General features: G+C 43.5%; 1 protein-coding gene and 1 long non-coding RNA gene across 2 annotated transcripts in view; one reads left to right on the top strand and one right to left on the bottom strand.

Moving 5' to 3' along the window:
* Positions 1 to 12404, bottom strand: part of LOC148148646 (uncharacterized) — a 58241-nt gene that overhangs the window by 30130 nt on the left and 15707 nt on the right. Inside the window, exons 5-7 of the mRNA XM_087993075.1 lie at positions 5792 to 6043; positions 2926 to 2970; positions 1987 to 2058 (exon numbers count right to left, since the gene is read on the bottom strand). Coding sequence (XP_087849201.1) covers positions 1987 to 2058; positions 2926 to 2970; positions 5792 to 6043 — 369 coding nt within the window. The remainder of the gene's footprint in view (positions 1 to 1986; positions 2059 to 2925; positions 2971 to 5791; positions 6044 to 12404) is intronic.
* LOC148148647 (uncharacterized) overlaps positions 1 to 12404 on the top strand; it is a 37942-nt gene that overhangs the window by 14476 nt on the left and 11062 nt on the right. The gene's annotated exons all lie outside the window — the stretch shown is intronic.

Raw genomic sequence — 12404 nt, 5'->3', positions numbered from 1 at the left:
TATTCAGACTCCTTCCTATCAGACGGATGTTGTGAAACTTGAAAGGGTTCAGAAAAGGTTACAAGGATGTTGGAGGATTTGAGCTATGGGGAGAGGATGAATAGGCTGGGGCTGTTTTCCCTGGGGCATTGATAGGGTAAATAGACAAGGTCTTTTCCCTGGGGTTGGGAAGTCCAGAACTAGAGGGCATAGGTTTAGGGTGAGAGGGGAAGGATATAAAAGGCACCTAAGGGACAAATTTTTCACGCAGAATGTGGTGCATGTATGGAATGAGCTGCCAGAGGAGGTGATGGAGTCTGTCATAACATTTAAAAGGCATTTGGATGGGTATATGAATAGGAAGGGTTTAGAGGGATTTGGGCCAAGTGCTGGCAAATGGGACTAGATTAGGTTAGGATATCTGGTCAGCATTGACGAGTTGGACTGAAGAGTCTGTGTCTGTGCTGTATATCTCTATGACTGATATTCTCAGGACTTCCAAAGATCTGTTCACAACAGGTTAAGTGCAGGTGATAGTATTTTGGAGAAAACAGGGCAAACAATTTACACGCAAACAGTGAACAAATCAATGAGGAGTCAACCTATGTTGGGCAGTGTTGATAGGGCAACAAATGTTCCCTAGGAATTTTCTTCCTTGAATGGAGCCCAGGGATTTTACACATTACACATTGTTTTGCACAAGCAGATAGGACCTGCCTACTATTGTAGTTCTTTCAGTGTTGAATATTTGCTCTTTCTCCATCACCAGTTGAGCCTTCATTGGTCTCTCTGGAATTCCCTTGCTAAAGCCTTCTCCTGTGTTGCATCTCAGTTCCAACCCTGTCTGAAAACTACAGCTAAGTCATCACTTCCAGTTGATCCACTGCCATTTGGGCCTGATATCGAACTGCAAAATGTTTCTGTGCTAGCTGAAAAGGCATGACAGAAATGGCTGTTGCTGTTGAATCTTATAAAATTTGTTTTTTTTATACAGCAATCTGGAATATGTTGGGAATTCACATGCGATATTTCAAACCCTAAATCCCATCTCCAACTTGCAATATTTCCAGCTCCTGCCCCTCTCCCAGTCTGCTGCTGCAATCCCCCTCTATGCCTTTGCTTCTGCTTCCATTTTCCAACAGCATATTTACCAGGATCAATCCTACTGCAAAATTCATCTTCCACACAACTCCAATGCCCATGTCATATTTCATTTTCCCATCAACCCGTGTCAGCTACGGCAGAGTCAGAATGTCACAGGTTCAAATTACACACAAAGAGTTGAGCCCATAATCAAGTCTGACATGCCGGTGTAATACTGAGGTTGCACACACTGGTGGAAGTGCCATTTTAAACCGAGGCCCTGTTTGCTCCCTCAGGTACTGTTTTGAAGAAGACCTAGGGAATTCTCCATGGTATCGTAGCCAATGTTACCTCTGGAAGATAGGTTAGCCAGTCATAGACACATTTTTATTTCTGGAAGTTTGCCGAACTCAAGTTGGTGACTATGTTTCTCACACTGCATCAATGAATACATTTCAGAAAGTACGTAACTGACTGTAAAGCAGTCTGGGCGACTCTGTGATTTGAAACGCGCTATAGAAATAAAAGTACTTCCTGCTAACCTCCACTGGTTTCCCAACCACCACCAAACTATATCTAAACTCCCTATTTTCATTTATAGCTCTCCACATCTCCCAGATTGACAGACCTAGCTGGCTTCTGTAAATCTGACTCTGGCACATCATTCACAGACAACCACACCCCTCCAAATGCCACCCCTTTAACCCTGTTCTACCATTGATGGCAGTGTATCCATCTCTGTCCCATACATGTTCTAGCCATCCTTTCTCCAACTCATTCAAAGTTTCTTCACAGCCCCCTACTTCAGAGACCCCTAAGTTACCTCTCCTAATTCTTCCATACATGATGCATCAGAAAGTTTGGGGGAAAGTGCACAGCACAGTTCTCTGACCCACAAAATCATTCCAGAAAACCTGTACTCACAGGACGATATTGGCTCTGTTTCCTCTTGTGGAGCAGGAACAAGAGATGATAACAAAGGGGGTTGCTCCATATCTGCAATGGAAAGAGTGAGAACTGTTAATGATTCAAACACACATCAGAGGACTATATGTCTTTACCAAACACCCCTACACTCCTTCAAGGAAGGCTTCATTCACAAGGACTGTCATAGAATCATAGAGACGTACAGCATGGAAACAGACCCTTCGGTCTAACCCGTCCATGCCGACCAGATATCCCAACCCAATCTAGTCCCACCTGCCAGCACCCGGCCCATATCCCTCCAAACCCTTTCTATTCATATACCCATCCAAATGCCTCTTAAATTTGCAATTGTATGCTGTAACTGATTACATGACACTAATATTGTACAAAGACAAATTTCCCTGCCTAGAATGAGCATGTGACAAGTGAGGTCTTAGACACTAGACAGTTGTATTTGATAGTTGAATGTGTGTTGCTGGAAAAGCACAGCAGCTCAGGCAGCATCCGAGGAGCAGGAAAATTGACATTCAGGATGAAGGGCTGTGGCCCGAAACGTCGATTTTCCTGCTCCTCGGGTGCTGTTTGACCTGATATGCTTTTCCAGCAACACACTGTCAACTCTGATCTCCAGCATCTGCAGACCTCACTGTCTCCTAGTTGTATTTGATTATCTATTATGTAAATAAGATCTAAGTGAAGGAACGGCACGTGAATTGAAGAACCTTACCCGTAATGAGTAAGCAGACTGAGAACATCGCATATTGGTATTTCAATGTGCAGGTAGCATTACTGGCTTAAAATACAAGATAAGGCACAAATAATGGTGCACTAAGCATCACCATAACCTGCAATTTACTGCCAACACTTCACCTTGGGCCAATGTTCTGTAAATATTCTGCTGTTGTCAGGTGTTTTGTGTAGAACTAATTCCCCTACCTTGATGTAGCTGGTTAGGAAATGCTGGTTCCCTCTTATAAGGAGCTGTGGTAAAGATAGAGAGAGAAAAAAAAATCATTAACTTTCATGATTAGGTCCAAAGCCATACTGCGTCAACATGATGGTGTGCCTAATGACATCACCTGCCTCTGGGATAGGCTTACTGTTCAATAACATCACCCACAACAGGGACCACGAGATCGTTCAGAGACAACAATCACTTCATGGATAAGGTGAATGATCAAAGACAATAACCACCTCAGGGAATATAATGAATGTTCCACCACATGAGCCACTTTTGGGACAGGCTAAATACTCAGAGACAGCAACCACCTCAGGGACAGACCAAATGTTCAGTGACAATTTGCATTTATAGAACTCTTTTAATGCAATAAATGATCCCAAGGTTACACGAGGGCTGTAAAGAATGTTTCACATATTAGGGCAGAGCACTAAAAGGAATGTGACCCTCAGACCCATGGAACCTTAGTATGTTTTAAAGAGAATCTTAAAGAAGTAAAGAGAAACAGTGAGGCTGAGAGACGTTTTAAGGGAATTCCAGAACTTAAGGTTGTGACAGCTGAAGGCATGGTCGGCAGTGGTGGAAACTAAAAATGGGAATACTCAAGAGACCAGAATTAGAGAAGGGCAGATATCTTGGGACTTGTAAGGCTGGATGATGTTGCAAAAATAGGGAGGGGTAAGCCCATGCAGGGATTTGAAAAGAAAGTAAGAATTTTAAAATTGTGACAACAAAGAGCAGTGAGCATGGGTAAATGCTGTGAGGAAGGATGTGAATAGCAGGATTTTGGATTACTTCAAGTTTGCAGAGGATAGAATGTGAGAGGTGTGCACTGGAATAGTTAAGCCTTGAGGCAACAAAGATAAGGCTGGGGGCTTCACCAGCAGATGAGGTGAGACCAGGGCAAATCTTATTAAGAAGGAAATGGAGATGGGTGGCACAGTGGCTCAGTTGGCACTGTTGTCTTTCAGTGCCTGGTTCGATTCCACCCTCGGGCCACTGTCTGTGTAGAGTTTGCACATTCTCTCTGCGTCTGTGTGGAGTTCCTCCGGATGTTACTGTTTCCTCACACAATCCAAAGGTGTGCAGGTTAGGTGCAGTGGCAATGCTAAATTTCCCCATAATGTCCAGGTGTGCAGGTTAGGTGGATTAGCCATGGGACATGCAGAGTTACAGGGATAGGGTGGGATGCTCTTTAATGTGTCGGTGTGGACTTGATGGCCGAATGGCTGGCTTCCACACTGTAGGGATTCTATGAAATATATGGTTGGATGTTCACATGAGAATCAAATATAACATCAACATTGCAGAGTCTGGTTCAGCCTCAAATGGTTGCCAGGGAAAGGAATTAAGTTCCAACCTTTAGTTTGAGGGAAGTAAATCACAACAAAAGTTGGACTAGTCGTCTGACAGTTTAGAAATGGTGGAGGATTAGCACTGAGGAAGAGTTGGGTGTCATCAGCTTTCGAGTAGAAACTGATATTGTGTTTTGAAATTATGCAGCTCAAGGCTAGTCCGTACAGGAGAAGTAGCGCGCATCAAGAACAGATCCTTTCGTGATACCAGACAGAATGGTTTAGGAATGCTAAAAAAAGCCATTGATGATTATTCTTTGATCAGAGTGGAACCAGGCAATGCATTCCTACTGAATGGTGATAAGAGTGCAAGGGGACATAGGTTGGTATATTGGACAAACACACATCTGACGAAATTTAATACCAAACAGTGCAAAGTGATACGTTTTGATAGGAAGAACAAACAAAGGCAATAGAAACCAAAGGGTACAAATCTAAAGGGGGTGAAGGAGCACAGACACTTGGTAGTATACATGTACAAATTGATACAGATGTCAGGACAGACTATTAAAGCAGATAAAAAGCTATTAAGAAATATTGGGCTTTACCAATAGAGACAGAAAGTACAAAAGTAAACAAGTTATGACAAACCTTTATAAAGCAGTGGTTCAACTTCAACTGCAGAATTACATTCAATTCTAGAACTGTAGTTTTAGGAAGGGTTTGAAGTCAAAGGAGAATAGTTCCAGGGATGAGAGACTTCAGTCATGTGGATAGATTAGAGATTCTGAGATTGTTCTCCTTGGGGAAGAGAAGATTGAGAAGATATCGAGGTGTTCAAAATCACGAGGGCTCCAGAAAGAGCAGATAGAGGGAAACCACCCCATCATCAGAAGGGTCCAGAACCAGAGGACACAGATTTAAGGTGTTTGGCAAAAGACCTAAACAAGACATGAGGACATATGTAATGAGTGGTTCGAGTGTGGAATGCACTTCTTGAAAAAGTGGTGGAGGCAGTGCATTTGATAGCAAATTAATTAAGCATTCAAAGGGAAACATTTTCAGGACTGAAGGGAAAAGGCTGAGGGAGTGGAATAAGCTTAGTTGCTACTGCAGAGGGATGACGTGGAATGGACGGCTGAACAGCTTCCATTGCTGTAACCTGTGATTCAATGCCAATGTAGATTGAAACAGAATTCTATTCAGTGACATAACCCAACTCAGGAAAAGGCTGATTGATCAGTAACATCACTGTTCTAAGCCATGATGAATATTGACAGTGACAGTGATATGGCTGACAGCCATTTCCTTGGTTCATGAACTCGCTGTCAGTGTTCAAAAACGAAAGAACTGGCAGCTAACCCTTTAATTACCGCAGAATTTTTATTTTAGTTTAGATCATTTGCAAAAACTTTAAAATACTCTATGATACATATTCAAAATCTTTAACAACTGGAACTGTGCTGACTGTTTCATGCAGTGTCTTATCTAGTGAGATATCTTCTGTATGTGACTCTGCATTAAGTCAAATAATGAGGTGTAATCTGACCATCAATATCTTCTGCCAGCATTGCGTCTTCCTCATGTAGAGCTTCATAGAGTTTCCAACAGGAACGCTCGCCTTTCTGCAGGCAGATATTAATCAATCGCTGGGCTTGACAGTAAGGCGTTGTTTGCCCTTGCACAATGTCGAGCTCATACTGTGAAATCATTTCATCAGAGAATAACCTCATGGCAATGGGAATAACCAGGTGTCCAAGCCGCTGACACATAACATTTGCTTGTTTTTGTAGTTTCTGCCCTACAGGGATACAGATTTATCCAGGTTACAGTTTTATTCACATTAATTTTATTCAGTCTACAAATAGTTGTCTACGAAGCAAACAAAAGAACAGGAGCACATATAATTTAAACCACCTATCATCACTTCACTGCTAAGGTCTATTCAAGAGAATGACACCATTGATATAATCCTCCCACGCATGGGCAACTCAACATGAAATATGTTTCATCAATTGGTTCCATTCACTAATATTCCATTGCAGCCACTTGGATCATATCATTTGCATACTGTGGAATATACACGAGTCCACAGGAGAGAGGAAAGGCAACTCTTCTTGTGGGACTCGCTCATTTTGGAAGCTATGTATTGTTACCACTAGCCTGTACTATTTAATGTTTTCCAGGCCAGCCTTCTGTCTTGCACACTCTGTAACCTGAACTTAGTTGTGGCTCAGTGGACAGTGCTCTCACCACCAGCTGGAAGGCCTTGGTTCTTAATTCCATTTCAGAGATTTGAGTACCTGTATCCTACCTCACACAGCTCTTTGGGAACTGGGCTAACCAATCCTCCATCCCCTTCACCATCAGGACTGACCACCTGAAGGTACTGAGTATTTGGTTTGGAGGGGCTGGGGCGTGCGCCAAGTCTTGGGGGAGCGTATCAAGAAAGTGAGGCAGAAACTGGGCAGATGGAAGCTACGGTCGCTCTCCATTGTGGGTAAAAACCTGGTCATCAGGTGTGAGGCACTGTCAGCGGTGTTATATATGGCATATTCCCAGAACCTGTGCCATCGCAGTCACCTGGGCCATCTTCCATTTTATATGTAGATCAAAGATGGCCAGGGTCCGAAGGGACTTGATGTACAATGCTCTGGGCAATGGGGGAAAAAACACACCCAAGGCCACCCTCACCCTGATGGCCACCTTTGTGTGTGGCTGCATCACGCTGTGTGTGGATCCCTGGTACGCAAACACAAAGTGTCACTACGTACTGAGGTTCTACCTGTCCCTGGTGTTGCAAAGGATGGGCCTGGCCTCGCTGCCGCGGAACGCTCCAAGTAGTTGGACTGTTCCGTAACACTGTCCTTCGTGGAGAAATTTATGAAGAAAAACACCTTTGACCACAAGTCCCATCAGGAAGTGGTCAGCACGTAGTGTCCTGGAGACCCTTCGGGAAAAGGAGAGGGCGGATCCTGTCGAGCGGTTCCCTGGGCAGACTGTCAAAGTCATTTGGCAGAATGCCTCATCGTCAGAACTTTCCAACAAGCACCAAAACATGGTTTGGCTGGTGGTGAGAAGGGCTCTGCCTGTGAGATCGTTTATGCACGCCCAGACTCTCTGCCGCACCGCACACTGCCCTCGAAGCAGCTGTGGAGGGGACGAGACTGTCACACACCTCCTTCTGGAATGTGCCTATGCAAAAGAAGTCTGGAGAGGAATGCAGTGGTGTTTGTCGAGGTTTGTCCCGAGCAGCTCCATGACTCTACGGTCTGTTCCCCGGGACGCACACCGCGACGAACATCAACTGTGCCTGGAGGATCATCAACTCGGTGAAAGACACTCTTTGGTATGTCCGAAACCTATTGATCTTCCAGCTGAAGGAGCTGACCCCGAGTGAGTGTTGCAGACTGGCACATTTCAAGGTCCAGGACTACGTGTTGAGGGACGCGCTGAAGCTTGGGGCAACTGCCGCCAATGCGCGGTGGGGAAACACCACTGTGTATTCCTGATGAAGGGCTTTTGCCCGAAACGTCGATTTTGCCTGTCTTCGGATGCTGCCTGAATTGCTGTGCTCTTCCAGCACCACTGATCCAGGAACTGTGTAACATCTGCCTGCCTCAGAACAGGAGGCCCACGCAGTAAGTGGGCTCCGCTGATGCCTCAGCTAAATATATGGAAAGTAAACGTACAGACCTGTAAATACGAATGATTACTCGATCTCTGTATGGAAAGAAATGGAATGTTTACGTATGTATGGCATGACCAATTGTACAGATCATCAAAATATTTTATGAATAAAGTATATTTTTGAAATAAAAAATAATTCTACCTCTCACAGAGTCATTCACCCCTCACTCCTGCCTACATGGGCATCTGGTCCAGCAACACCTTGCTTTGGAAATTCTTGTTTTTTTCCAATTCTCTCCATGGTCTCACCTCTTCCTTCTTCTAGAACCTTTTCCTAACTTCCTCATCTCACTTCTCCAATCCACTTGTAGCTCCCATTTCCTTTCTTCCAATGCTGGCAGTCATGCCTTCAGCTGCCGGTCAGAAGCTCTGGAATTCCATCCCTACATCTCTCTGCTTCTCTCACCTCCTTTAACATACTCCTTAAAACTTATCATTTTAACTGAGTGATGGAACACCTATCCTAATATCTCCTTATGTGAAGCAGTGTCAAACTTTGTCTGAAAGTGATCCTGTGATGCACTTTGGTATATTTTATGATCTTATCATGTGATTTTACAGCATCGATGACTATTCAAGCTATTATGCGGTTCCAACTCTTCGAAAGAGCTGTCGAATTTAGTTTGAACTTTCTTGCAAATTCTGTAAGTTAGTCCTTTTTGAGTACGTGTTGATCCTCTTTTGAAATTACTCATGGAATTTGATTGCACTCACTCCACTGTGTAACCAGAAAGTCAGCCTCTTCACTGTGCATGCATTGACATGTAAGAGGATTTCACAAGGCCTACATATTTAAATAAACTGCCTGCACAAACAAAAGAAAACATCCATTGATTTCAGCGCCCTGTCATCCATGCCAGATCCTATTCACCTTCTGCATGAAAAAAATTCTCATTTCTCATTTTTTTAAAACTGGTTTTATAACAGTTCAATTTATGATCTCTCGTCATCATTCTAAAGTAGTGTCATGGTGGGTCAGTGGTTAGCACTGCTGCCTCACAGCACCAGGGACCCGTGTTCGATTCCAGCCTCGGACGACTGTCTGTGTGGAGTTTGCACATTCACCCCAGGTCTGTGTGGGTTTCCTCCGGGTGCTCAGGTTTCCTCCCACAATCTAAAGATGTGCAGATTAAGTCAATTGGCCATGCTAAATTGCTCATAGTGTTCAGGGATGTGTAGGTGTGGTGCGTTAGTCAGAAATAAGTGTAGAGTAATAGGATAAGGGAATGGCTCTGGATGGGTTACTCTTCGGAGGGTCAGTGTGGATTTGTTGTGCTGAATGACCTATTTTCACAATGTAGGGATTCTATGATTCTATGCAATAGATTTTTCCCTACACCTCCTAATGTGGAACACTTCTATAAATTGACCTTAACTTTCTAGACCCACAAAAACTAGGTTGGGATCAGTTTCCTGATGAAGGGTTTAACCAGAGTTAAAGTTAGGGTTGTAATCTAAGACAGAGCACAGTGATGGAGAAATTCTTCAAAGAGTGAAGTCAAGTAATTTGGGCAAAGGTAAACAGAGTGGATGAGGGGGCTTAGTGGTAATACTGTGAAACAAGAGTTTGGGAACGAGCGTTGAGTATGATGAGGACACAAGTATTAACATAGGAATTCCATGCAAAGGCAAGTAGTTGCTGCCTTATAAACTTTTTTTTCACCTCCAGAAATTATTGAGTGTTCAAGGCTTTACTTAAGTGAGCAGACTGTTTATTTGATGAGTTTTTAAGATTTTATCCTTCAAACTGTAGACAGTAGCTTAAAACAAGATTGGGGAGATTAGATCTTGCAATAAATTTATGCATAGAACATTACAGCGTAGTACAGGCCCTTCGGCCCTCGATGTTGCGCCGACCTGTGGAACCAATCTGAAGTCCATGTATTATACACTATTCCATTTTCATCCTTATGTTTATCCAATGATCATTTAAATGCCCTTAAATTTGGTGAGTCCACGACTGTTGCAGGCAGTGTGTTCCAAGCCCCAACTACTCTCTGAGTAAAGAAACTACCTCTGACATCTGTCCTATATCGATCACCCCTCAATTTAAAGCAATGTCCCCACGTACTAGCCATTACCATCTGAGGAAAAAAGCTCTCACTGTCCACCCTATCTAATCCTCTGATAATTTTATGTCTCTATTAAGTCACCTCTCAACCTTCTTTTCTCGAACGAATAAAGCCTCATGTCCCTCAGCCTTTCCTCATAAGACCTTCCCTCCGTACTAGGCAACATCCTTATAAATCTTCTCTGAACCCTTTCCAATGCTTCCACATCCTTCCTAGAATGCAGTGACCAGAACTGTGTGCAATGCTCTAAGTGTCGCTGAACCAGAGTTTTGTACAGCTGCAACATGCCCTCATGGCTCCGAAACTCAATCCCTCTACCAATAAAGGCTAACACACCGTCTGCCTTCTTAACAGCCCTATCAACCCGGATGGCAACTTTCAGGGATCTATGTAAATGGACACAGAGATCCTTCTGTTCAGCCACGCTACCAAGAATCTTACCATTAGCCCAGTACTCTGTATTCCTGTTACTCCTTCCAAAGTGAATCACCTCACACCTTTCCACTTTAAACTCCATTGGCCATCTCTCAGCCCAGCTCTGCAGTTTATTTATGTCCCTCTGTAACTTGCAACATCCTTCCGCACTATCCACAACTCCACCGACCTTAGTGTCATCCGCACATTTACTAACCCATCCTTCTACGCCCTCTTCCAGTAATGGCTCTAAAACAGATCCTTGTGGTACACCACTAGTAACTGAACTTCAGGATGAACATTTCCCATCAACCACCACCCTCTGTCTTCTTATCAGAAGCCAGCTTCTGATCCAAATCACTAGATCACCTTCAATCCCATGCCTCTGTACTTTGTGCAATAGCCTACGTGGGAAACCTTATGAAAAGCTTAACTGAAATCTATATACACCACATCAACTGCTTTACCCTCATCCACCTGTTTGGTTACCTTCTCAAAGAACTCAATAAGGTTTGTGAGGCATGACTTACTCTTCGCAAAACCATGTTGACTATCCCTAATAAAATTATTCCTTTCTAGATGATCATAAATCCTCTTATAATCCTTTCCAGCACTTTACCCACAACCAAAGTAAGGCTCACTGGTCTATAATTACCAAGGTTGTCTCGAATCCCCTTCTTGAACAACAGAACAACATTTGCTATCCTCCAGTTTTCTGGTACTCTTCCTGAAGACAATGACGACATAAAGATCAAAGCCAAAGGCTCTGCAATCTCCTCCCCAGCTTCCCAGAGAATCCTAGGATAAATCCCATCCGGCCCAGGGGACCTACTATTTTCACACTTTCCAGAATTGCTAACATCTCCCCGTTATGAACCTCAATCCCATCTAGTCTAATCTCCTGTCTCTCAGTATTCTCCTCGACAACGTTGTCTTTTTCCTGTGTGAATACTGACGAAAAATATACATTTAGCGCCTCTCCTGTCTCTTTAGACTGCACCCACAACTTCGCACTGCTAACTTTGACTGGCTCTAATCTTACTCTAGTCATTCTTTTATTAATGACATACCTAAAGAAAGCATTAGGGTTTTCCTTGATCTTACCTGCCAAAGACTTTTCATTGCCCTTCAGGCTCTTCTTAGCCCTCTCTTTAGGTCTTTCCTGGCTAACTTGTAACTCTCAAGAGCTCTAACTGAACCTTAACATCTCATCTTTACACAAGCCTCCTTCTTCCTTTTGACAGAGTTTCAACTTCTTTAGTAAACTACGATTCCCTCGCTTGACCTGTTCCTCCTTGCCTGGGAGGTACATACTTATCAAGGACACACAGAAGCTGTTCCTTGAACAAACTCCACATTTCAATTTTCCCTTTCCCCTTCAGTTTCCTTCCCCATCCTATGCATCATAAGTCTTGCCTAATCACATCATAATTGTCTTTCCCCCCAGCAATAACTCTTGCCCTGCGTCCTATATACCTATCCCTTTCCTTCGCTAAAGTAAACCTAACTGAATTGTGGTCACTATCACCAAAGTGCTCACCTACCTCCAAAACTAACACCTGGCCTGGTTCATCACCCAGTACCAAATCCTCTTGTAGGCCTATCTATATTTTGTGTCAGGAAACCCTCTATCAAAATTCTTCCTTTTGGCGACCTCTACCAATTTGTTTTTCCCAATCCAAATTAAGATTAAAGTTACTACTGATTAATGTCCTGCCTTTTGTACATGCCCTTCTTATCTCCTGATTCAATCTCTACAGTATAGCTACTCTTATGGGCCTTATGAGCTATTTCCACCAGTGTCTTTTTCCTCTTGTTATTCATTACCTCTGCCTGCCCAGCAACAGCTGTTGGCCAATGGCTCTGTAGTGCCTCAGAAGAGGCTGTGGCTACTGCTGGAAGAGCAGCCGCAGGATTGAAAAGTACTCAGGACAAAGTTCAATCATGTGAACAAAGGATATATGTTTCTCTGCTTTTTGGTTGCAG

The sequence above is a fragment of the Chiloscyllium plagiosum genome, unplaced genomic scaffold (genome assembly GCF_037043375.1).
Source record: "Chiloscyllium plagiosum isolate Xiang-an unplaced genomic scaffold, Cpla_swu_hap1 HiC_scaffold_12, whole genome shotgun sequence".
NCBI classification, from domain to species: domain Eukaryota; kingdom Metazoa; phylum Chordata; class Chondrichthyes; order Orectolobiformes; family Hemiscylliidae; genus Chiloscyllium; species Chiloscyllium plagiosum.
The sequence above is the reverse complement of the archived record's forward strand: the minus strand, read 5'-3'. Positions and strand labels throughout refer to the sequence as shown.